At 40.7% G+C, this 27,272-nt stretch overlaps 1 protein-coding gene across 21 annotated transcripts in view; it reads left to right on the top strand.

Moving 5' to 3' along the window:
* TENM2 (teneurin transmembrane protein 2) overlaps positions 1–27,272 on the top strand; it is a 1,977,527-nt gene that overhangs the window by 1,543,545 nt on the left and 406,710 nt on the right. For 2 of the 21 annotated variants that reach the window (XM_045502483.1, XM_045502419.1), the window contains exons 1-2: positions 3,777–4,083; positions 4,621–4,703. The exons of 17 other annotated variants lie outside the window; for them this stretch is intronic. In XM_045502483.1, the coding sequence (XP_045358439.1) occupies positions 4,688–4,703 (16 nt within the window). In that variant the 5' untranslated portion in view covers positions 3,777–4,083; positions 4,621–4,687. Of the gene's footprint in view, positions 1–3,015; positions 3,282–3,776; positions 4,084–4,620; positions 4,704–27,272 lie in introns of those variants that run through there. 2 more of the 21 variants (XM_045502460.1, XM_045502452.1) reach the window with 2 other exon arrangements.

Genomic DNA, 27,272 nt, shown 5'->3' with positions numbered 1-27,272 from the left:
TGGAAACAGGAAGTAGGAGCCCCAGGCAGTTCCTTGTGTTATTCTGGAAGCAATGAGAGTTTGTCAATTCTGCCAACAAGACACACGTAGGCCTCTTAGGTAGTCTCAGCAGTACATATTTAGGGATATTCATCATTAGGAATTGAGTTTGAGCTTCCACAGGAGGAAAAAAACAAAAACAGATTTTAAAGATCACCAAGAGTACCTCCATATTATTTACGGAGACCAAGAAAAGCCCGTGTCCTAAAACTAGCATTCTGACCCCACACATTATAAAAGTACAAATGACTCAGCAAAGTCAGAGTTAACACTCAGATGAAGTATACCTCGTTTGAGGGGAAATGTTCAACTTAACACTGGTTATTTTAGTATGTACCATGGAAGGAAAAATAAGAGAAATGTTAAGCTAATGAAGCAAAAGCATGACTTACATTAGAAACCAATTAGCTGTGGTGATCGGTGCAGCGAATAAAGCCCAGCCATGTTACAACTTGATTTGGCTGATGTGTTTCAGAAGGACTCATAATTCATGTTTCAACTAGAAAAATAGCTTCAGCATATGATGCAACATACTGCATTTTTTGTTCAGGTGGTTTGACAGAAAGCAAAAGTTCTTTGAAACTCTGAGAAAGGATCTCAATGTCTGTGCAGTCCAGCTGTTCATTGGATATAGTCACAATGCATGTGGGTATTTTTTAGCAGTGAAATGTGGTAGCCCCTATTTATTTTGAAGATGTATCATTTTGGTAGCTCTTGTTTTTATAAGCAAGAAGTGATTATTACTTAAAAACAACTGCATGCTCAAGACCTCTTGAGATTGTTTATATAGAAGAAAGACATATTTACTAACTATATCGTTAGAGAAGAGATACATGGGCAAAATTCCGTATTTTTCGAAGATATTAATAACCTATGTAGCCTTTATAAATTATGAAGTTTAAAGAACTTTTTTTCTCATTTGAAAGATTTAGAAACTTGTAGCAAAACCCTCAGATAGTAAAATGGCTTAGCAAGATTTGTGGAACCTAATTTATTGAAAAACTTAAAATTTTAAGTAATCTCTTTCTGGAGAAAAAAAACATCATGAAGTGTTGGTCCTGTATGTACATTATTAAAGCAAAATACTAAACTGAGATGAAACCAACATGTTGGATGGTGAAATAGAAACTGGCCGTGAGTTCCACTGGTTTTATCTTTAGCCTTGTGTGAGGATGAGGGAGCATTTGAAAGGTAGTCAGGCCTCTGCATTCCAGCAAAGCTGTACTAGGTGACATGAAATTGAGGAAGTAACTTAATGTCTTTGGTCCTCCTTCTCCTTTTGCATTAAGATGCTAGTTTTCTATTAGATTAGAGTGTGTCAACCTCTGTTCCTAGTAGTGTGAGGGGGATGGGGGCATGTAAATAAGTGGACAGAGGTTTCTGGAGGATGGGACTTCAGGCCACTTTTTTTTTTCCTCCATCTTGAGTAGAGCAACTTTCTTCTGGATATCAAGATTCTGAAATATGTTTAGTTTACAGTTGAATCAACAGAAAAGGGTTCAGTTGATTTTTAAAATGTTGGAATTCCCTTAAAAAATAAATCCCCTCTTAATACTCTGTTTTTATATCCTCGTTAGTTTTTATTGACCTCTGTCTTGGGGCAACTACTGTGAACACATTTATTGGAGGCAAATGATAGTGATGAGTATGGCGTTTTGCACACAGATTGTCAGTAATGATCTGATTGCTCCGGGACCACTTTGAGATGGGGCTCAGGCATCTGTGAACCAGTCAGTGTAAGTTTTGTGCCTTTTAATTGATAACCTTTTGAAAATGCATAATAACCAAGGCCAATTCTGAGGTCACAGGATGCCAGGCACTGAATTAAGTACCTTATATTTCAGACTGAATCCTCAAAATCTTAGAAGTGAGTCTCATTATCTACAGTTTCCAGTTAAGAAAAGTGAGGCTCAGGGAGGCTGAACAGTGTGTACCAGTCCACAGGTGAACAGATGACTGGCAGAACCTGAGGCTTTTCCCACCTTGCAGCTCTGGAGGGCCACAGGAGGGGTCCCCAGGGGATCCTTACTAAGATTTCTAGTCTGAGGTCAGCCTCTAAGTTGATTATTGCTTCGTTATTAGAGGAATAAATGATAATCTTGAATCATCTTCCTCCCAAGGAATCATCTCTGTTCTTGGCACTCTAGTTAGCTGCTTCTGAGTCCTTTCCAGGAAAAATTACAACGTGCATTGGATTCCTTAGTGGCAAGAATGAGTGGAACCACCTAAGCTGAGAGCACACTTGTACCCACATGTGGCCAAGGCCTCCTTAAGGGCCATTGGACTAGATGACCCAGGATTTGGGGTCTCAGGAGCCAATACTACAGCTTGAAATCCTCCAACAGGGCAATTTGTATCTGCTTTTCCATTCATCAGATCTTTGGGTGCCTCGGCTGGTGAATGTGTGTGTGTGTGTGTGTGTGTGTGTGTGTGTGTGTGTGTGTGTTTGTGTTCTATTATGCTACCTATCATCTGTTTATTGCTGAGGGATGTTCTTCACATACTGGAGCAAATTTCCCATTTCTTCCTTTGCTGTGTATCAAAGGGTGTATTTGCCCCCTTTGGGCTCTATTCCACTGACCTACACTGTGTTCTCTACCATACTTTCCATCTCAGACACCAATTTTCCATCCAAGTTGTCTAAATTGGGATGGACTAAGCCATTGGAAGTGGCCATCACTTTAAAAAAAAAAACTGGCAAACATAGGAGTGCACATTCAAAGGACACCTTTGGAGAGAAGCAGGTTGCTTTTCTGTGTTCTTGGATGAGACAACTGACTTTGCCCAAGCTGACTTCTTGCCTAGATAAACTGACTTCACTGTGAGGTCCTGCCAAAGGTTGTTTCATTAAGCGGTGCCTGGGGCTTTCACAGAATGAAGTCACCTCTGCCTGCCAAGCAGGGACTTTGTAGCTAGCAACAGGGGAATTGCATAGCCTTCTCACTACTCCTACAGAGGAGGAAGCTCCTGTCCTCATCCTTCCTTTGCTGTGCCAGCATACCGTTCTCCCTGCCTGTGGCTAATATGCCCAGCTCATAATGTGTTGTCGAGCTACTGACAAGAAGGGAAATGGTGGACTGCAACTTGGAGAATTGTTCATTTTGCTGAAGAGGAGACGTGGGGACAGAGTCATTGCTCTACTTGGTGAAATCAGTGGTCTTCCCATCTAGTGCTCTGACTTGGATGGGGCACCAAGGAGCATTTGTTGGGTGAGCGTGATTGCTCTACATCCAGCTTGAAAGGTTAGTCATGTTGCCAAATGTGCCTTACTTCCCTTAACAGCCCATTCTAAATCAATCTTCCATGAATTCATCAGAATGTTTTTATTTATTTATTTATTTATTTTTTCTTTTTGTAGTGTCACAGCTTGGCTGCTTCCATATCAGCACCTCCAACCCAGGGCGGTCACTTGCAGGGCATGCCCCAAACTATTCTCAGAGCTTTCCTCCCTGCAGTGTCATCTGCTCACTCCAGGGAAAGTGTCCTTTCCCCCTGGCTCATTTGCCATCATGGCCATATTTCAATGCTCTCTTGGTTCCTAATAGATGAGTTGGGACACGCATCAAAGTGCTTCTGTTTCCTCTGAAAGAGGTTGAATCTGGGAAGGGGTGGGGGGGGGGGGATATATGTGGGAATGGTTTAATTGTATCCATGAGGATTCTTAGTAATCAGGATGCCAGTGTGTGTTTTCCAGAGCCTAGAGCTGACATAAATAATGTAGCGTACCTCGCTTTGTGCAGGCTTGCTGAGGAATGCTGATGGAGAAAAAGCCAAACTGGGATCTGAAGCTCCCGGCTCCCGGCACAGCCTTTAAAATCTTTTTATTGAGTAGCCGTTTTGAAACAGCAGCCAGGGCCTTGGCGGGCTGTGTATGCTAGGAGAAGTGGATGAAGGAGTAACTTTGGAGGAAGCTGCTTCACTTGGTTTTTGGAGAATGAGAATCTAGTGCAGCTCGGGTGGCTCCAGCTAACGATTGGTTAATTTCATTTTGCCTTCCTAATCCCAGAAGGAATAGGACAGCTCCGGCAAGGCCCTGAGAGCCGGGTAAGTGTGCAGCTATTGCTAACAAGATATGACTGGCCCCTCAAACGTTGTTAAAAGCATCTTGCTAGCCTTTTAGAGCCTCTTGCCTTAATGGTAAGAGCCAAATGAGCTTTGTGGGACAGCTAACCCCAAATGAAGTCCTGCAGCTTAAGCTCATTTAAAGGCGAAGTATGCACTGGGGAGAACAAGAGGGACCACAAATGCCACAGTTCATTTGCAGGGAGGAAACAAATGTGTCTTTACGTGGGATTTTTACAGGAGGTCTGCCAAGCCAAATTTCCAATGGAAGTCTCTTCCAGAGTTTGATTTAAAGTGTAACTCAAGCCTTGTCTGGGGCACAGACGATACAAGTGAAGGAAAAGATGGCTGGGGGAGGGAACCAAAAGGGTGTTAGAAATAATCTTCTGTTGTTCATGCTAGGGGACAGGTTCTGGGCACTCAGTGAAAAAGACAGCTATCCCTTGCTTTTATACTCTGGTGATTTAGAGAAGGACCTCAGGGAACATTTGTTTTTTTTTGTTTTTCCTTTTGATTAAGGCATTTGGGGTCTAGAAAAGAAGATTAAAGCAGGATCAGTTTAATTTATTTAGTCTGCCTCACAGACATGAAGCTTCAGAATGGTAAGTATCAATTATGTTCCTATGGGTTGGGGACTAGCTGGGAGAAGGGTTCTCAAGCAGGCGTTCTAAGCAAGGACCTGTTAGCAAATCCGGGCTGTTTGATAGTTTTGGGCCAGTGACAAGAATCTATGTGTTGACACAGAAAGAGTATTGATGACTGGAAGGGTCTGTGCAGCTTACCCCTTAAGGGATGGTTCTTTCTGCTGTGGCTGGTGTGACAATTAGGGGGACTTCATTTGGATGCCTCATTCACCCACTTAAATCACAAGAAAAATGTAAAAATATTCAGGCACTTTCATCATGGAGAACATGCATTTTTTTGTTGACTTTGCTCTCCATTTAAAAAAGTATCATCTTGGGGCGCCTGGGTGGCGCAGTCGGTTGAGCGTCCGACTTCAGCCAGGTCACGATCTCGCGGTCTGGGAGTTCGAGCCCCGCGTCAGGCTCTGGGCTGATGGCTCAGAGCCTGGAGCCTGTTTCCGATTCTGTGTCTCCCTCTCTCTCTGCCCCTCCCCCGTTCATGCTCTGTCTCTCTCTGTCCCAAAAATAAATAAACGTTGAAAAAAAAATTTAAAAAAAAAAAAAAATAAAATAAAATAAAAAAGTATCATCTTGGGGCGCCTGGGTGGCGCAGTCGGTTAAGCGTCCGACTTCAGCCAGGTCACGATCTCGCGGTCCGTGAGTTCGAGCCCCGCATCAGGCTGTGGGCTGATGGCTCAGAGCCTGGAGCCTGTTTCCGATTCTGTGTCTCCCTCTCTCTCTGCCCCTCCCCCGTTCATGCTCTGTCTCTCTCTGTCCCAAAAATAAAATAAACGTTGAAAAAAAAAAAAAGTATCATCTTAATGCCTTTTATAAAATTACACTTGGAAATTCTGTCTGTCGTATGATCCTCTGGATGTGATACTAAGAACTCTAGAACTTTTAACTATCTGGCTGGACTGGTGAAAAAGAAGCACTTTATTTTATTTTATTTCATTTTACTGTTTGTCTACACTCCATTTCATCATCTCCCTACAGTGCCCAGGTTTTGTTTACCTGCTGCTTTGAAGGGTTTCATCAAAACCTGTATTCAGCAGTCACTAGAGCCCAGCATCCTTCTCTCTGTTTATGCAAATACTCTCCCAGACCAGAATTGTTTTGCCTTGTTTTCCTGGTCAGTTTCTGTTGTCACAGATAAGGAAAAGGGATTGAGATTTCTTTAGTCCAAGGATCTATATCAACAGTTGTCTAGCAATCCTTTCATTCTTCGGGCAATAGCATGCCCATCTGTGAAATGGGCTTGAGACCCAATTGAAAATGCTAAACCTCTGCTCTCTGGAAGCTTCTCAGTCATGGTTGCAAATGCTTGAAAAAAGTTATAATAGACAATTAGCTACAGGGTCGTCTGCCAGCTGTTTTCTGTAGGACTGAGTTTAGAAATAATTTAAGTGCCCCCCCCAAAACGGGTTGCCTGTTAGTTTTTATTTATAAGTGCATTAGAAGAAAGTACATTTTAGCTGAGAGAGAGATAAAATGCTTCTAATAAACAAAACTCAGTTTTTATAACCTAAGAAGTGACCTGGAGGAATATGAGGAATTGATAGAAGGCTGTGGTTCTCGGGTGCAAAGTCACGGCTTCATGTTTAATTTAACAAAACATTAAACATTTCATGTTTAATTTAATGAAACATTAGAGCACTAGGATTTGTCACCTTCATGACAGAATGTCAGAAGTGTGGGATAGTTTCAGAATATATGTTCTTTCTGCAGAATTCACATATGACACTGGAAATGTTTCACAACCGAGGATGTAGACTTTTTTCTAGGGGTCTTTTTTCCCTCTGATAAAAGCAGGGGAAGCAAAAAGCAAGTAAGACAACAAAAACAACAGCACATTAGGCATGCACTACTAGTCTAGCTAATTTTAGGGGGACTATTAGCAGGCATTTAGGCAAATCTATTAACATTTAGCATCAGCACAAAAGGAATTGCATTTCTACTTTTTGTGCTTCTGACAAAATAAGCACCAGGATCTTCAGGACAAGAAAAGAACGGATGTTGGAACCATGTGTTGTGTGGTCAACTTGATTAAACCCATTTGGATTTTTTAATGAACTATTTAAGAAAGTGGGGTGAGATATTTGGAAAATTTTAAGTAAATCTATCAGTGTGACAAAGATCATTACCACTGAGGAGGAGAAGCCTGCATCGCTCGCCAGGTTTTCTTCTTAGACTGGAAAATGTGGTTGGATGTTGTGCAATAGTGCTGCTTTGCTTTTGGCTTGCAATGGAAAATTTTCCCTTTTTGTATTTCACAGTGCTGAAATATAGATATGCCCGACCTCTCTGTCCATATTTGGCAGATTGGTGGGACTCTTTTTTCATCTGATGCTTAAAATGTTCAGATCTTTTTGACAGGAAATAAGAAATTATGTTTGAGCAATGCAGGTGATTGCCAATTCATTAAACGTATACATATGTGGACACATGCATTTATAGACACACACACAAAATACACAGGCAAACAAAAGTTCCCCAGATTCGGCCTCGATTCATTTGAACTATCTCCTGCACCATCTCTGGAATGCTGTATGAAACACAACATAGTATTTTGTGATGGCAGACGTGCAAATACCTCTCTGTGTTATTATATACTCAGTCTGAATGTGCAGCTTCCTCGTGTGCCTTGAAGTGGCTGAGACCAGATGCTTCAGAGAGAGAGATGTCATATTAATGCAATTCAGAGGAGCATATGGCAAGAGAAAAATCGTTATGACAGTTACTGACCTGAAGAGCAAGTAGCTTTTTTAACCTTTAAAAAAAATTGTTTTAACTCAATCCTAAGTAGCAGCTGATACTTTATTTAGTTGGATATTTTTTAACTCTCCTATAGGTTGCATTCTGGAATGGGGGGGGGGGTGCAAAAGAGTGGCCTGGACTTCTAGAGAGTCCTATTTTCTTTGGTGGAGGTGGGGGGTGGAGAATCACCCTGCTGTCTCTGTGACCCCTCTCTAACCACCAACCTGACCTGTGGGTGGCTCGGAAATGATGGAGGTTGACAATCAACTCTCTTAATTTCAAAAGGCTTCTCTGGAGCACCCCCTCTATGTGTCTGGCACTCTGACAGGCCCTGGAAGAAAAAGCAAATGAGACATGGTTCTCATCTTGAAGGAGCCCTGTCTAATGGGGAACTTCTGCTAACAAAAATGTGTAAAGCATAGTCTTGGGTGCTGTGGGGACTGAGGAAGGAAAACCTTTCCATGGCTGCAGGTACCAGGTGGGTGCTGAGGAATGGGCAGCTAGTCTCAGACAGCAGGTCAGGAAAGGCTTTATTGAGGCTTTTGGTCAAAAGAGGAACCTGGAAGTTTCCCCTGGAAGACAGAGCACAGAGCCTTCTGGACCCAGAAAAATGGTTGACAGATCAGGGAACTTGAGGTGCTGAGTCCAGGAAGGCTAGTTCACAAGGAAGGCAAAGGATTGTAGTAGAATGATTAACACAGCCTCCACAGTGAATGGCTTTCCATACTTTCAATCTGCACCACCCTATCAGAAGTCTAAGGCAGCCAGGCAATTCATGGCTAAATGGATGGCAAGGGTCAGGCATCGGGGAAAAAAAAAAAAAAAAAAAAAAAAAAAAACACAACAACAACAAAAAAACAGTGCATGGGTTTATGTGAGAGCTCCAATTTCCATGTCTAATTCGACTTAGAGAAAACATTGTGCTGGCTGCCACTGTGTGGACCAAACAATTAAATGTGAAGGTCCCAGGTGGAGCCTGGGGGCTGCTAGCTTGCAACCTTTGCAAATGGATAGCAGGTCCCTGTAAAGAGATTTCATCCTCCGGCTATCTTGCTTCAAATCAGAAAAGATTTTGGAGGAGCTTTTACATAAGCATGGACTGTCTTTGGAGAGAAAATTTCCCCCAAATTTTCCAATTTTCAAGTACCCTCACTTGAAAATCTGCTTTTGGGAAGAGGTATTAAATACATATATTTGTTTACATCTGGATGTGTGTGTGTGTGTGTGTGTGTGTGTGTGTGTGTGTGTGTGTGTTTATACAATGGTGGGTGTGTTTGGATTCTTTCATATAGTCACAGCTTCTGGAGGTAGAAGCAGAAATGCAGGTTGAAACACTGACTCAGTAAAGACACACACAATTAGTCTGTCACAGCTAATGAATGCCTTTTTGCGTAGCCAATGCAGTACATGATTTGGGGGTCTTTTTTCCTTGCTCTTAATTTTTTAATTTCCTCACCAGTCACTTAACGGTCTACCCTATAGTAACAGCAGATATGTTTCCCCTTCTCTTTGAAAGCCCTACGGAGTTCCACAGGCATACCTTTGGAGAACACAGACTCCACTTAGTGTTGACTTGGGATGGTGGAAGGGAGCCTGGCAATAACCTTTTAGACCTTCTTTGCTCTGCCACCACACACCTCTCACCTAGTCCTAGGTCAGGAAGGGCTGCTGCTACACCAGAGCAGTCTGTGGGCAACACCTCCCAGGAAAGATTTGTCAGAGGGATCCACCCCTTCCTGCGGGCTCTGCCCTCCTGAATTGTCAGCATTTCCTTGTGAGTTAAGCTCCAGGCAGGCAGTGGTAACCCTGGGATTGGGCCCTGGCTGTCTCACCGCTTTTGAGTAAGACTGCCAGGCATTTTCCATTTGCTGAAGTGACTGAGCTCACTGCCCTAACTTATCTGTCTGAAGATGCTAATATTTCTCAACTCTGTGGGAATATTTTTTTTTAATTTTTCTGTTTATTTATTTATCTTGAGAGAGATAGAGACAGTGTGAGCAGGGGAGGAGCAGAGAGAGAGTGGGGGAGAGAGGGAATCCCAAACAGGCTCTAGGCAGCCAGTGCAGAGCCAGATGCAGGGCTCGGACTCATGAAACTGGGAGATCATGACTTGAGCTGAAAGGAAGAGTCGGTGCTCAAGCGACTGAGCCACCCAGGGACCCCTGTGGGAATAATGTTAATGTGGACAAAGAAAAAAATTGTGGCCAAGATATCTACTTAAACCCCTGTTCCACAAACCAGCCACAACTTCTGTGTGTCTGGGGGGCTCCTGTGCTGAGGCTCACCTTTACTTCGTGAGGCTGCCCCAGAGCTCTCCGGTCTGATGGTCTAACAGTGCAGCAAACCTAGTGCTGTTCCTTTCTCTCCACACGGATCAAGTTGCAGGGGCTCAGCCCCTTTCCCTCAGGATGTGAAGACAACAAATCACAAACTAGCAAATGAAATCACCCACCCAAAAGCTCTACGTCAAGCAGACTCCCCTGAATGTTGGAGAAAAAGGAAAAGTTTCATATGCCAGCAGTAAAAAGAACTTGAAATATCTGATGGTCTCTTTATTTCTTACACAGTCTCTGCTGTTCAAGGAAGCAAAGTCAGTAAAGATCTATCCACTTGGGGCCCCAGATCCCTGCCAAGTTCCCTGCTGAATCTTTCTCTTCCAAACCAGCCAGAAATTCAAGTGTTTCTCTCATTGTATTTATGCAGAGCAGTTCAGCCCTCTCCACCTCTGCCCCCAAAGCCAGTGCCTTTGTGAGCACGCTGGTGGACAGAAGCCAATATATTCTTTCATTCTGTCCCAACACACTCTGCTGAAGGAAGACAATCATATAGAGATTGATTTCCCTACAGATACAAGTAATACTATTTCCCATCACCAACCTTCAAGCCAGAAGGGAAAAGTTGTTAGGTTTTTGTTTTAAATAAGAGTGTTTCTGACACCTAATACTGTATGATGTATTTCATTATTCTTCTCAATGTCCTTCCTTACATGGATGATTAATTGAATTACTGATTGATCAATTATAGAGGCACTGTGGCCAAAAGGTAAGAGCACAGACTTGGGCACCCTGACACTTACTAGCTGTGTGACTCTGAGTGAGTTACTTAGGTTCTCTGAACTCCAGGTAAATGAGAAATCACCGTAGTACCTCCCTGACAGGGTGGTTATGTGGTTACATAATACATGGGAGAGTCCTTATCTTAGAACCTGGCACATGCAATTTGTTCTTTCCTTTGTTTTCAACTTGGCCATTTCATTTCCTTGGTCCAAATTTCATGATAGGGTTTTTCCTTCTGTTTCCAAAATAATTTCAGTTGGGGTTGTTGGGGTACCAGGGTTGTGGCAGAGGCCAAAGCATGCCTCACCCCACCAGGGGGAAATTGGCACACAATTATTGACCCTCCCCTTCCATCCTCAACCCAGAAGGGGGCATTCCTGCTCTCTGCCTCGAGGCTGGTTTTGGGGTTAGTGTATGTTTCTCTGAAGTACCGTTCTACTGATCTTTTAATCAGAGTGCTAACAAACCCCAGTGGTTCAGAGTAACTGGAATTAGCCAAACTTTTTTTTTCCAAGGGCAGTATTACTAGAAACACAAACAGAAATATCTCATTCGTCTTCAGTGCCAGAGAATCCAATTGTTTGGCCTTGGTTTGAGTCCTCCACAATTATTGCAACTAAATTTTAATCAACAGTTTTGGTAACAATATTGAATTTAAAAGTGCCTAGCTACTAGTTAGAGCATGGCTTAGCTCATACATGGTCACATCAGTCATTCTGTGGTGATTAACATCTATTCAGAACAGAGAATGTATTATGGGTACTAAATTATCATAGGAATTAATGCAGTCTTTTTAAAGGGCTTAAAATATGTTAATAAATACAATATTCCAACACCTGCAGCTCAAGGAACCTAAGTCATTAAATTATATTTATTATTACAGGGATCTAGGTGGGGGGAAAATAGTTTAATGAGCATGAATGAAACAGGGGTTCTTTATTTAAAACTTCTTACCTAAAGAAACTGTTCCCTTTGAGGAGCTCTATTATAGAATCATCTGCTATACAAAAAGTTAATCAGACACAATAATTTTTTAACTTTGAAGAATGAACTTCAGGTTTTCCCTGGGAACATGACAAAACTCTCTACTCTCTTCCCATTGAACTTGGGATTCAACTTCCCGCTTCCCTGCTGCTTCTCCACCTTCTCACTGATGCTCCACCCAAGGGCCACACCCTACCCAGCTCTTTTCCACCTCAGGGTCTTAGCACATGCTTTTACCTGTCCATGATATTTATTTTGCAACAACCCATTGGTACATTGCCTGGTTTTGTCCTAAACAAATTTTAATTATTAGCTAATTTAATCCTTGTAGCAACCTAATGGACTAGGTCCCATTATCATGCCCATTTTACCAATGGGGAAATGAGTCAGAGAGAGATTAAGTGCCTTGCCCTAGGCCTTGCTGATCTGAGGTGATCCTCTCTTCACCACAAAGTTCTGCCTCTTGAAGGGTCAGCTACCACCATCTCTCAGATCTCAGCTAAGTTGCTGGCCCTGACACCTTTATCTAAAATCTTCCCCACATCCTTTTTTCTCTTTCATTGTCCAGGTAACCCTTTGTGTATTAGCACAATTTGAAACAATTATACGTCTATGTATTTTTAGTTGTCGTTTCCCTTCTCTGTCACTGCTGTCATGTCCATGAAGGCAGCAACGGCTTTTGTTTGATGCTCTACCCTCAGCCATATTAAAGTAACTGACATTTAATAAATACTGAATAAATACTTGTTTAATGGGTCCTTGAACTCCTATGCTCACCATTGACTGTCTGTAGCCAGAACAAATTACATTTTTCATCTCTCTGGATAGACAGATGAAAAATATCTTCTTTTTTTTTAATTTTCAAAGAGTGGGGCTAACTCTTTTGTGTATTTTTTAAGTCAATTGATTTAAAAAATGGCATCATAGCATAATAATTTCTATATTAAATCTGGGTCCTTGTACATAAAATGTTGGGAAATTAAGATCTAGTGTAACTCATACCAGACAAGTAAAGACTCCAAGAACCTTGGAGTAGAAGCCACTTGGTCAAAGTAGGGGAGCTGGTTAAGACAGTGTTCAAGAGCATGCCTGAGTGCTCTCAGCACATGGTCCAGTGTTGTTTCTGCCCCTCTGCCTTGCTCATTCAGTCACCCAGGCTGACAGCATCAAAAGAAAGCCATCAAAAACAGAGGAGCTTTTTCAGACTGATTTTTGCTGCTGCTAAGAACATTGTGCTTGGCAGGTTGGGAGCAGTAGATTGAAGCTCTCTTACTTTTTTAAATCTTGGGGGTGTTCGAGGTGGAAATTAACTGTCTGAGTATCCTTGTGGTGGAATGCATTTGAAATACTATTTCCTGTTTTGAGGTGGAAGAAGGAAAATAAACAAACATACGTCGTGTGGAATTAAAAATGGAGATCCCAGAACTACACATCATGCTCAGAGTGAGACATGAGCCTTAGAGAAACTGCCTTATTTTCCTGGTTTGCCAGCTTGCTGAGGACACGCTCTGACTACTAAAATCCCCAACACCATGGTTCTTTACCACTTATGAGCCATGGGCCACATTGAGAATCTGATTAAAGTTTTGGACTGTATGCCCAGAGAAAAAGAATATATACAAACGTGAAACATTTTACAGATTATTTCAGGGAGTTTATGGACATTAGTTTGTCCATTTCATAAATCTCTATAGGCCCATGGATTCTAGTTTAAGAAGCCCTGGTAACATATGATATTAGTTAATTGTAGTCGTAGTAGTAAGTTCTTACTATATCAGACACCTGGCTACCTTTGTGCGTGTGTGTGTGTGTGTGTGTGTGTGTGTGTGTGTGTGTGTGTGTAAATAGTTTTTACTTAATCCTCCGTTATTACAACTATTCCCATTTTATAGTGAGGATACTGAGGCTTAGAAAAGTTAAGAAACCAGAAAGTATTAGAGCCTGGATTAGAACCTAGCTGATCTGATATCAGAGTGACACAAAGGCAGGTAGAGCAAGTTTGCATACAGTAGACCTTCACAGCTTAGATGTAAAGACATGATAAGTCTCATAGTAGAAAATAAAGGGTAAGCAAGACATCTTCAGAGTGTCACTCATAGCTACAAAGGGCTAGGGACTCCACCTGTAGGTCTTTGAACTCCTTGTGGAGATCTTATTGGAATGGTTTCAGGATATCTCCTCTTTCCAAGAACTGCCCTCTTTCCTCCTACATGGTGAGGAAATTCCAAGGAGTTTGACATCCTTAACCCATTGGGCTGTTCTTGTGGTTTTTATTATAGCCTGTATTCTGTTTATTTTCAGTTTGAGAATGTCTGTTGTCAAATGGGCAGATGGGTCCTGTCTGAACGTGAAACCCTTATAGGAATATTCAGAACCAACTGGATTGTTAGCACACTTTATAAGAGGCGATTAGTGTGAGGTGTGTTCAGGTATTTCGTGCTTTCCCCAAGAGAGTGAATAGTGAACCGATTACAAGTTGCTTAAGAATGAGGGCGCCTGGGTGTTACCATCAATTATGTGTCCAACTTCAGCTCAGGTCATGATACCACAATTCACTAGTTCGAGCCCCGCGTCGGGCTCTGTGCTAACATCTGGAAGCCTGGAGCTTGCTTTGGATTCTGTGTCTCCCTCTGTCTCTGCCCCTCCCCCACTCACCCTCTGCCTCTCTTTCACAAATAAATAACCATTAATTTTTTTTTAAGAAGCTTGAGAATGATCCTTTGACCATTTTTTCCTTTGTTTTTTAAAGGAAAGGCATACTGAGTTAGAGTTAAGAACTTTAATGGATTTATACACCTCTAAGTGTTTCTTCTTCATTGTGCTTTTCTAGTCTTTTTATCTTATAATTAATTTCCTAAGTACCTGCTTTGGCCCAAGCCCCTGGCTGGACACTGAGAATAAAAAAGTGAATCAGATAAAGCCTCTAGCCTCAAGTAGCTTACAGTCTAGTAGGAGAGCAGGATATGTGAACAAATCAGGGTGAGTGTTGTGGTGCATGGTATGCAAACAAAGGAGAGAGTGGTCAGCTCATGTTTAAAAGATTATGGCTAACTGCAAGGACAAACTTTGGGAACCAGCTAAGTATGGACAGTGTATTCTGTAGGGGCGCCTGGGTGGCTCCGTCGGTTAAGCCTCAGACTCTTGGTTTAGGCTCAGGTGATGATCTCAAAGTTGGTGAGATTGAGCCCCAGGTCAGGCTCTGTGCTGACAACTCAAAGCCTACTTGGCACTCTCTCTCTCTCTCTCTCTCTCCCTCTTTCTGCCCCTCCTCTCCCAAAAAATAAACTTAAAAAAAAAGTATATTCTGCAGAACAAAGATTCTCAAACTTCACTGGGTGTCAGAATCCTCCAGAGGGCTTGTTCAAACACATTGTTGGGCCCTAACCCAAATTTCTAATTTAGTGTGTCTGGGGTGGGTCCCCCAGTTTGCATTTCTAACAGGTTTTCAGACAGTGGTCATGCTGCCAGTCCAGGGGACACACTTTGAGCACACTCTTCTAGCCCTTCCAGAAGAAAGACTATAGAAAAAAACCTCCTTTCAGTTTTAGGTTTACATCCTCTTAATTGGAATATGTTTCACTTCTATCTCTCTCTCTCTCTCTCTCTCTCTCTCTCTCTCTGTGTGTGTGTGTGTGTGTGTGTGTGTTGTGATTTTCCTTATGAACATGTGTGTTTTGATATCTCCTTTGAAATTTGAGCTCTGTAACGTTCTATAAGCTTTCCTCTTTTTTTTTTTTTTTTTTTTTCAAAGTCTGACTTTGACTTTTTATAGGCAGGATACTAAGAAAAATGATAGGCGACTTCTAGAATTAAGAATCTTATAAGTTCTTTTGGATGTGAGGCTGTGGGTCTGTGGGTGTGCCTTTATTCTGAAGCCCATCTTGCACTGTGGTCAGCATTGTTACTCACAAGATATCCTGGACCTGTGGCTGGACAATTATATTAACAAGGTGGTCAAAATTCAGATCTGCTCTTAAATACCCTTAGGTGATCTCAGATCCCAGAGAACCTAAATTATGTTCCCAGAGCAGTGAAGAGAGGGTCAGGAGAGAAGGAGGCACTCAGGAAAGCCTAAAACAGTGACAATGTTACAGCCTCGTCATAAACAGAGTCACGTTTCTGGCTAAATGCAATGGAAAACAGGAATTCATGTCAGAAAACAAGACCAAGTTCCTACATTAATGATTCTGTCTTTTTCTTTATTTTCTTGGTCCATTTTGCACAGGAAATAAGAACCTTGCGGACAGAAAGATCATCATTTGTCAATCCTTTTACGGCAATTTTCCCAGCGTTCTTTCAGCTCTAAATGCTTTTAGTATTTGTCAGTATCCTATAATAGCTTTAATGGGAGGGTGAACAACAGCAACGACAATAACAACTATTTGCTGCATAAGAATGAATCAAGTGCCTCTCCTTTCTGGACCACAGTGCAAATGATGGCTCTGTCCATATGTGAATTTCTACATGCAGCTGTGCGGTTATTGTTTGCACTTAGACCTTAAGTTGTCTGTAATTTTTATGTGTGTAGGAATGATGCCAATTGAGAGAGAGAATGGACCAAAAAAAAATATTTAGCATCTCGGAGATGAGACAAGTCAATAAACAGCTTGATTACTAATTCATTCAGGAACACAAATAATGGCTTTCTAAACTGAAACGACCAAATCCAATAACTAACTGTTTGTCAGGGCTGTAATAATGGTATTTGTATCTCTTTTAATTGGCTTTAACCTTTCCCTTCATGTGTGCAGTATTAAAAATTTAAAGAGGAAAGTATTTAGAGGCATAGATTTACGGCACTGCGTGGATTCCATGCTTTTAATGAGGTCAGGACAATAAACCATCTGAGCAGGACCCGCTGCCCGATGATGAATTACCCCCTTTTACAATAGATAGACTAGAGTGAGTGTGTGGGCACACACGCATGCTCACAGGCTGGTCTGCGTAGATCAAATGATGCTCGGCTTTGCTCTTGAGCTAGCACAGGGTTTCCAGTCGCAAGGAGCATCAAGAAATTTTCAAAATGCAGAGCTACCATATACCACATGAAAAAGTGAAAGTTGCAGAACAAAATGCACAATGTTCATGTACGATACAGATTCACATGTCTGTTTATGTACATGTATAGATGTAAGGACAGAAGGAAGGAAGGAAAGAGCAAATAGGAAGGAAGGAAGAAAAAGGGAGGAAGAGAGGAAGAGAAACAGATAATCTGAAGGGAACACATGGTGGTGTGGTACAGACAAGTCGTGTGGTCTTATAGAACCAATTGTACAATACCTTTGCCCAATTCCATCATATCCTTAGCTTGAATTTGTAGATGGGGAGAATAGTTTCTCCACAGAAATCAGCAAGTGCTGCAAACCAGAGCTTTTTGTTTCTGGATAACCATTGTTACGCTTCTACTGATGTACCACTGGACACATAAGAAACCATTCAGAATAGTTCCATCTAGAGAGTGGGTTTACCAGGAGGAATAGGTGAAGCATGAGGGTGGAGAATGAGAGAGAAGACTTCTCCCCTCTTTGCACACATCTTTATTTGAAAAGTTCATTAAGCATTTATTACTTTCTAATACATTTAAACAATTTGTTTTATCTTAATCTGCAAATATCATTGAAACTTTTTTAAAAATATAAAAATAGAATCAATCGCTTTTACCTTATAAATCAGGTGCAAAGCATTTGTAGAAGGAAAGTAAAAACAATTCAAACAAATGATAGAATATTTTGGTCAAAGGACTTTAGACTCAGCCAGATGTATATCTTTCAATAGTGACAACTTTGTCCCTCTTGTTAATCAAAAAGAATGCAGAAACACACACAAAAGGTTAACTAGATGAGTCCAGAAGAATGGAGTGTTTGCTATCAGATCCCATCCAGAAACAAATTCTAGTAAAGAAAGTCACAGTAGCATTTCCAAAGTTCTCTTTCAAAGCTCATCTCTTCCTATTGATTGGTTGACCCAAATATTATCATAGTCTTTACCTAATCAGCAGCCTTGAGTTGACAGTGGGAAACATTGCTAGTGAAGAGAAGAGTGTTCTACTTCAGAGAATAGAGCTGCCATCTCACTGAAAACATACCATCCACGTGGGCCAGCAGTCTAGCACCGACTGAAGAAATGTTGACCCTTCATTTTTGCAGCTTTCAGATACCGAGGTCTCTAGTCATCCTCAGTAAGGGGGAGGGCAAAGAGACCTTGTGGTTTCTCCTTTCTAAATCCTTGTCATTATGTCAGTTGTTCAGTATCCATGACTGTCACCAACCCCAGGTAAAATTTTCTTAGGACCTGATTGCTCTTATTTCCTAGGATTCTTGCAGATGAAAGTCCATTCCTAGCAGCCCATACCTGACCGTTGATGACAACAAATACTTACTTGTATAAACATGTCTTCATTAGTGAACAAATATTTATATGCTAGGCGCTGAGTTAGGGATAGGGATGCAGTGGTAAACACATCAGACAAGGACCTTGCTTTCATGGAGCTGATGTCCCCAGAAGCAGAGGCAGATATGAATAGGTAAATTAGCAAAAATGTACCAGTGTGAGCAGTATTTGAAAAAACATGAAATAGGGTATGTGAGAGAGAGTACCAAGTGTTTTCTGTCTACCACTCTAGAGGTGTTGGAAGGGCAAACACCCGAGAAGTGAATGACACTATGATGTGAATGACAGCCAGAAGCCAACCATGTGTAGATCTTGTTACAAAATGTATGTTGGAAGGACTCTTTGTGGAGATTCTTCTGCTCCCACTAAGGGTTCACCCACTTGTAAGACCCAAGACCAAGAAGGGACAGGTTATAGATACTTTGTTTCTGTACTGGTAGCTATTTTCAAAGTAAGCTCATGCAGTTGCCATTGCTCCAAATACTTTCTGAAAAAATGTTCAAAATTGGGATCATTTATGTATGTGAAGCTGATTCTGTGGTCTTAAATATCCCTAAGATGTTCACTGGTCAGTGTAGTGGGTAGCATCATTTCCCTGAAAGAAAGAAAAATATAGCACAGTCATAGCTTAGCAGTCATAAACTGTGACATCCCACAGTTGTGTATGTCTGTACCATTTCAGCCAAGAAGCCATATGTTGGAGGGTAATGCATGTAGGCTTCAGATCAAGAAATATCTGGGTTCAAATGCTAGTACTGCCAGTTACTCAGTGCCCTCTGAGCCCTCAGTGCCCTCAGCTGTAAGACTGGGTTATAAAAATGCCCCCTTCATAGGATAATGATGAAAATTAAATAAGGCCATGTCTCTAAAGGTCCTGGGTCAGAGTACCTAGAGCTTCCTTTTAGAGAAGTTTCTGGAAATATTGCTGAACTGTGTCTCAGCACAGTGAGACTATGATTGCATGGGGACCGAAAGAGCTCATTCTTATCTTTGCTTCCTTCTTTCTGTTGGATGCAGAACTACAATTTAGATCTTAAGGTTGTATTAAGTTTTCCTGGTTGGGCAAGAAAATTGAGGATGCAATTGTCATTTTTTCAGCGTGATCCATAAGAGTAGACAAAACAGGCATTCTCTGCTGGTACCCAGCAAGAGAAAAAGCCATGCCTTGAATCCTTGGGTTATTTAAGAGTCCTTCCCTGACTCCTTTCTCCTTGTTTCTTGCTTCTTGTAGCCCTCTTTAGTTCTCTCTGAAGCACCAGAAATAAAGCTTAGAACCAACTGGTCAGAGTCCTTGAATCACATCCCATGAACAGTGCAATTTATACAGCACACTGCATTGCCTCAGAATAGAATTGTAAGGACATGCGTGAATGCTGACTGTATTCCTAGGGGTAATGGAAGCTGCATATGAATATAAAAATAAAAAAATCAAAAACCTTGGGAGAAAAACAAACACGACAGAAGCAGCAAGATAATGTTTTTATGTTTTCACCTTTAATTGACTAAAAATATCAATATGACATATTCCTTGGACAGTCTCCCCACCCCCTCCCCCCTTTTTAATGGGAGCAGGGAGGTGGTTGGGAGAAAGAATACTCCCTGAATTGATAAAACAATGGTTACCCCTGGGAAGCTCAAAGTAGAGGGCTAGAAACAGCTTTTTTATTTTAAACCCATTTGCATTGTTTGATTTTGTTTCAAACCAGCCTGCACCACATTTTCAAATTGGGACTATACCTTTTAAAACAACTGAGGAGGGAGAGAGAGAAGAGTTACTTTCTACACAAGATAGTTACGTTGTTTTTAAGTAAGTTTTATTAACAAGTAACAATTACTTTTTTATGATACATTTAAGATAGTGAATTATGAATGACTGAAAATCCCCTCCAGCCTAATTGAGAACCATTATGTCTGGTAATTGCCACTGATTTCTGCAAACAGTCATTTTTCTCTGGCCTATTAACATAATTTGAATTTTTAATTGCCCTTCATAATTGTCTATTGGAGTTAACAAACAATCCCTTTCACCAAAGGGTTTCAGACCAGCCCCTTACCCTGTAGACACAGTGGAAACATCTAAGACTACTTGAGGACACTGTTAGGATTTTGTGGGCTTTCCAAATGAGGTGGCAGCTACTGTGACAAATGTGACATCTTTTTCAGGCCCCACCCAGCTGTGGGCTGACACACTTTCAGACTTCTGTATTATTGAGTTTGCCCACTCTGTTTTGAAGTTGCCTCACCAAAAAAGGAAGAGTGCCACACTTTAAGCAATCTTAACCAGGACTTTTGTCAGAACACCTTATCTATTGCACTGTGATAAGTGCGAACGTTCTGATAAAACAGAACATGCCTTACCATGTCCATTTCCTATAGGATTTGTGGGTGGGTGTAATTAACTTAGTGACATCAGAAAAGGGCAAGATTCCCAGTAAAGATATAGAAATAGATATAGATATCTAAGTATGTATGTATCTTAATATATGTATAATTATACACACTACAAAGTACTCTGTGTTCACTTTTTTAAGTTGGGTAAGTTCAGAAAGGAATTAAGAGAAAAACATGAAGAAAACTATAATCCTAGTAATAACTTACAGTGTTTTTTGTGGAAGTGCATATATATATGTATAATGGCATTTATATTTTCTCACATGCCTTAGTATTCTTCTGAAATTCTATTTGAAGGACTATATGTGGTTGAATGTATGATTCACTACTGGTTACTTAAGCTTTCCACCCCTGATGGATGTTGAGTTTCTTGGTTTTTACAGTAAAGAAAAAGAGATAGAGTGAGTACCTTGCCCATTTCACACCCATCTCTGATAATGACCTCAGGAAAATGCCCTGTAAGTTGAGTGATTCAAGGTTGTGAACATATGGTTGGATCGCTCTTCAAAAAAAGGTGTATTTCAGCATATACTCTCCTGTCACTACATGAGAGTGCTGAATTTCCTAGACTTTTCCAGCATTAGATATTACACTTACTAAAAATCCTGGTCCAGTTGCTAATTTAATAAAAAAAAAAAAAAATCCATCCCATCATTTTCTAAAGTTGTATTTATTTGATTAATAGTGAGGTCAAACATCTTTTCATCTAGTTACAAATATGTGCATGGGTGTGTATCTGGGAAGTTCATGTTCACCTCTACTTTGTCCATTTTCCTATTGAGGTATGTGTCTGATTTCTTATTGACACCATCAAGATTTTATGTTCTTTACACTTTTTTCAATCTCTGGAGACGGTTGTGCATCAGAGCCACTAAGTAGTCAGTGCCAAAAGCAACAGACTATAGACCACAACACACAACTTAGTTGTGCTGCTACCTGAAGGGGAGCTTTTTGTTTTCTGCCCGTAGTCACAATTTTTATGCATTTGTAATAGGTAGGAAGGAGTCGCTCATCTTTCATGAAGCCATAACCACATGAACCATAACATGAAACCATAAACAAAATTGCCTCCAAAGAGCTCTGTGGCTGTCTTCCACCTTCCAACACCCTTTGATTCCCATCTTGGTTCTCCTGGAGAAGTTCTAGTGAAGCCCTTTGGAACCTGCACCTGGTGTTGTATTGCGGTCAATAGAAAATACACATAAGAAATACAGACTTGAATCACTAGTCTGAAATACTAAATCAAGAGCAGTTGTCTCCACACAAGTTCATAATGTCCGACATAAAGCAATATCTAATCAATATATGGACCAGGAATCTGAAGCTGAATGATACAATAGGAGCCACAGAGATGCTTGGCAATTCTAACGTGAATATCTGAATACCAGACTCAAATACGTATCCAAAGTTGGGAGCTCCAGGGACCATTTAAATAGCTTTAAACAAAGTTTCCAGCTGAGATATTTATGGGATTTGCTATAGGCAGCCGATTTGCTGGTGTGAGAGGAAGTCCAAAGCTGAGACATTTGTCCTAGCTTGAAAACTGTCAGCACTATTTGTATGAATGCGTTCAAAGTGGCCATGATTCTTGATAACTTTTTGGACAAGTTCAACAGGGACATCAAGGATGGGTGCTAAACTAATTCCTACTTGGAAGCATCCAATGTTCGATGTCTGGTTGTGACTCTGAGGGAGACATTTATTATAAAAATAGCAATAACTAGTTATCATTCCTGACACATTCCATGCTTTCAAATTGAAACTAACCATCTTATTATTCTTCTTTCACCTCCCAGAAGGAAGTCCAGTGATGGCACATTTTTCTGTGATTCTCATCTCAGCCTCTTATGTGCATACTCTGTTTGAAATTCCATTTTCTACCAGAGAAACTGGAAACTGTTTTCTCCATCACCTAAACAGAGTAAAAGAGCATGGCAAAGATAGAAAGTAACATGAACCAGGGTTTCAGTCCTTAACTTGGCCTCCGTCTTTTTTAAAGCTTAAATAATACATGAGGACTTCTTGGAGGAAGTGTGGTTATCTTTGAGGAAATTTGTGGACACCTGATGGCTGAGAAGCTCATGATTTGGAGTCAGAAACTGGTTTGAATTCTGGGCCTGCCCCTTTCTAGCTTAAAGAAGTTAATGAGGGTATAGGTAAACAGGGTTGTTTGCATTAAATGAAATGGCACATGTATACCACGCGTGCTCAACTGTTTCTGAATGCTGTCATTATTACTAAAAGTTGGCAAAAATTATTTTATTCAACACTGAAGACATCTGTGGATCAAGTGTTTACTTTTCCCTCACTTAAGCGGCAACATCTACGTTCCCAGCTGATTCCTGCAGGCCCAGTCCTGCTTTTGTGTAGAAATTGAGAGGAAAAATGGGGAATGACTTAAAAGATGCCAGACGAATCTTTGCCCTGAAGCCAACTGTTTATTCAGCTCATTCAACTAACAAATAATTTCACTGGTGATTTATTGTTTTCCTCAGTGAAATTTTCCTTCATACATCCATAATTAAAAAGGGTGCAGAGCAGTAAATCGGGGAACCTGTCATATAACATTTGTTAGCATCGAAAACCAAGGCATCATAGCTTTTAGGAAAGAAAAATGCAGAGGTTAGACAGAACCTGAGATACAGGAGTTTTTTTGTTTTTTTTAACAGAATTTTATTTTAGAAATGAAGGACTGTGTACACGCATGCGAGTGTGTGTTCGTTTAAAGAATCAAGAGCAAAATATAAGGTAAATGCAATACCATGTCCTCTGTCATTATGACCTAATTTTAGTGAGCACATGCAGTGTTTTTAGTTTCTCTTAGAGAAAGACAATTTTTTCTTTTCTTTGTTCTTCTTCTTCTTTTTTTTTTTTTTTTTTTTTTTTTTTAGTGATGGGAAAATTTTCCAAGGATGGGAAGGAAACTGACTTACCTATGCAATAGGTCGAAAAATATTCTTACTTAAGGCAAGTACAACTCACCCCTTGCCTTTAGGAAGTGCCAAAAGGAACAATAGGAAAGCATTTGAATCTCAAAGCCTGATGGCAAGGAAAGACTAAAACTTCAATTTGGAGCTCAGAGCAGAAGAGATGGGACCCTGACTTTTATACCAAGCTCCACAGACAGATTTGGAATTCTACCCTCTAGCGTGATGCATGGATCTCATAATGATACTTCAGAAATTATGAGAGAGAAGTAATAGGAGGAATTAGAAAAAGACTAGTGTGTTTCTCCCGTACGGGTTCCACTGTAACTGAAGGTCGCTCTTTTAGAATTCTACACACATAAAAAATGAACTTGATACAAACTGTTTAGTTGATCCTGGAGCACCCTACCTCTTCACATCTCCTTTCTCTCCCCACCCCCATTCTATCTGAGAACCCAATAAATCAGCAAACAATATAGAAGCCTCATTAAGCCTCCAAGCACTGCCTAGTCTCACAAGAGAATAGCATTTTGAAAGAGACAGAGAGTAACAACAGATATAATCACGAGGAAGATAAACACCAGAATAAAAGAAACATCAATAAAATATACCATGCACCATTAAGGACCACCTCCAGATAAGATACTCAGCATCGCAGTAAAAATCACAAGTGAATTAACGTCAAAAAAAAAAAAAAAAAAAAAAAGGTTTAGTCTATCAGACTATGTCAGACTGTGTTGAAAATCATGTCCACCTAGGGAACTGTCAAGCTTTCCCAACCTCCATTTGAGGGGTAATTGTGCCAGTGACTCTGAATGCTGAGAGAGACCTTGCCACATGACTTTCCATTGCTCAAAACACCCAATTTGTTGGAGTGACTATGTACCACCTAGTTGGGCTGGTCATTCATTTCAAGAACAGTTAACTTTTATTTTAAATTTACTCTCCCTTTTGTAACTTTATTTTGGCACAATTTCAAAATTACAGAAATAGTGGAAAGAACACCTGTACACGCTTTACCAGATCCACCAACTTTATCTATTTGCTTTATCATTCTCTCCCTCACTGTTCTCTGCCTCTCTCAGTAACGCTCATTTTCTCTCTCTCCTAAGAACAAAGACATTCTCTCACATAACCCCAGTCCAGTTTCCAAAAAACAAAGTTAACATCGATCTATGAGGTCACCCTCAGTCCGTATTTAAACATCATCTGTTGCCCCAACAATGCCAGTTTCGCTCTTGTTTCCCAGGCAAGTGTTGGTTTTAGGATCACACCCTGCATTTCATGTTCATGCCTTTCAGTCTCCTTTAATCTGAGGAAATTCCTTTTCCTTTGTCTTTTTTGATCATGACATTTTAAAGTTTTTTATTTAAGTGTCTTATACATACAGAGAAAGGTGTACATACCGTAAATGTCCAGTCTAATGACATTTCTAGACAGATCTCACCCATGTTACCAGCTCCAGAGAAAGAAATGGAGCATAAACACAGCACTCAGTGGCCCTCCTTATTAATTAACTTTTATTGTGCTTGCTGTATACCCAAAAGAAACTTGAATTCTTTTTGACTGAATTCAACGCTTTCTTTCTAGACCTCACAGTTATGGCTCTACACGGCACTCTTCTACTGACAGCTCAGACATCTAGCCCTCTCAGACCAAGAATAAAGTCTTTTGTGGTCTGAATGAGGCCAAGTATTTGGCTTAATGAACATTAGGCAGGGAGCGGGTATTGTTTACATTCTCAGATCGGAACTTATCAAACTGTGTGTGGTGAAAGAGACTTTTATTCTCCAATTCTTGAGGAACCCTTTAAACCTGGTCTTTATGCACATGGCCTGTGTTCAGCCTGTATCATATGTGACTCCCCATGTGAGGCTGACATCACTCAAAATGGTCTATGACCCATTCCTCCTAATCCAGCATGTAATCATGGCCATGTCAAGTTGCTATAAAAGTTCCTAACCATTTTCTTACAACATCTGTATTTCCCTCATTGGATGCTGTTTGGTTGGGGCTCATGGACCACATTTGAGCAGTACTGGGCTAGGGTGGGCAGCTCCAGGCCGTGAGAGTTCAACTGCTTTATATCCTAATTTCCCAGCCTTCTTGAGGCCACCATTAAGTGCCCCTACACAGCACTGCTCTCAGTTTGTAACAATACTTTTATTTTTGAGATGACTTCATTAATGTCTTACACCCTGACCTGACTCTGGGCTCCAAGAAACAGAGTTCTTTGGTTTTGCCCACCAGTATGTCCTCCATGGTGCCTGATGCATAATAGACACTCAAAGACTGTCAAATGGAAAAGCAACTTCATCAGCAGTAACTTGTGACTAATGATGAAACAAAATAAGACCATCAGCTAGCTCAAGATATGTTCAAGCCCAGGGCAACTGCATTTAGTGTGAAAGAACAGGGATCATTCTTCCTGAGAATATAAGAATATCTTGTTTGCTTTTTTTTTTTTTTTTTTTTTTTTTGGTTAAAATGGGAGAAATCACACATTTGAAAACACTGAACTGGGTCTTATATGTAATAGTAGGCACTTAAAAAACATTGATTTCTCACTAATCATTTTGAGAGCATAGTGGTACTTTAGCAGTTAAGTTGCATGTTACTATTTTCAGGAAACTCTATATTTGTCTAACTGTATTTCTTTCTTTGAGAGTCAAATTTAGCCGGGACTCATTTCAATGTTTATTCTTAACATTTGCAGGGGTGGGGTTGCAAAGTTGTATTTTACTAAGCAACCAGGGCTGGATTTATTCAGAAAAAGAAAAAAAAAAAAAAGATTAGAGATGGTGTGCAGGAAAAACAAGGTTTTCAAAACAAAACCTGTGAGCAGATTATTCTCAAGAGCTTCAACAGGCTTTGCTGCTTTCTCTCTACATTTTTCTTGCATGTATGTAATGATGATAATAAAGGTTTAAGTTGGATACAGTATGATCTATCCCCAAAATGTCCTAAGATTCTGTCAACCATAGGACCTGATCACCAGGGCAAATACAGTAAATTGCTTGCTTTGTGTTTTCATGTTCTGATAATCAGGGGTATATGATCTGTGCCATGTGGCCCTGCCCTGACTGAGGGCTTCCTGGTGTCGGCAAGACCGTCATGAATGCTCTTTAATGTAAGATCTCTCTGCTGGCAGAGAGGTTCTTTAATAGTGAAGATCGGCATCTAAAATACACATTTCCTCACGCTTTCTCAACTTAGTTTTCTCAGTCTCCAGGTGGTTTTAGTTATGGCTTATAACTCAAGGGTAACATTTTAGGAGAATGTTGGGGGTGGGTGGAAAGAAAGATAGTGTAAATGTAAAAGATACAGCTCATTCTGTCTTTGAAATTGTTGGTGTGAAAGAAGCTGAACAGTGTTTTATTTAAACAAGGTCGGCTTCGACCTTGATTGACTTGCAGTAAATTGCCTGGTACAAGAGGCAAAAGGAAGTGGAGAGAAAAATGGCAATCAGCACCAAATGTTTCACATATTGATTGACAAGCACCAGAGATGCGCTAGAGTAAGATAAATTGGCCAACAGGGCCCATCTTGACAGCTCCTGAGATGGGAAAATTATTCTTGTTAATTTGCTGCGGGAACCTTGTCATTTACGGAATGTGCACGTGAGTGTCTCCTAATTGTGTAAACAAAGTTCAGATTCCTAGGCAGCCTTGTTCTGTTACAGAGTTTGGTAATTTTTTGGTCTGAATCACCAGAAGGCATTTGTAATTGGCTCTCAAACTAGGGAAGAAAAAGGGAAGCAGGACACCTGCTTTAAGCAGGCATTTTCAATTGAAATACAGGGAGTTACTTGCCAGATATTTCCCACTTAATAGTCGGTTTCAGGCAAACTCGAGTGTATGTGCTCTCCTTCACCCATGTTCCATGATTCCCTCCTGGCATAATGGGTCTCATTGGCTTTATCTCGCCTCCATTTGAGTTTAGAGTTTTCATATATGTAAAAGACGTTTTAGAGATTTGAGGATGACAAAAAAAAATCCTTCTCAGTCTTTTTTGATCTTCACCTCTTCAGTGTTTCCATCTTT

The sequence above is a fragment of the Leopardus geoffroyi genome, chromosome A1, assembly GCF_018350155.1.
Source record: "Leopardus geoffroyi isolate Oge1 chromosome A1, O.geoffroyi_Oge1_pat1.0, whole genome shotgun sequence".
NCBI classification, from domain to species: Eukaryota; Metazoa; Chordata; class Mammalia; order Carnivora; family Felidae; genus Leopardus; species Leopardus geoffroyi.
Note: the sequence above shows the minus strand (reverse complement) of the source record. Positions and strands in the feature narration are given on the sequence as shown.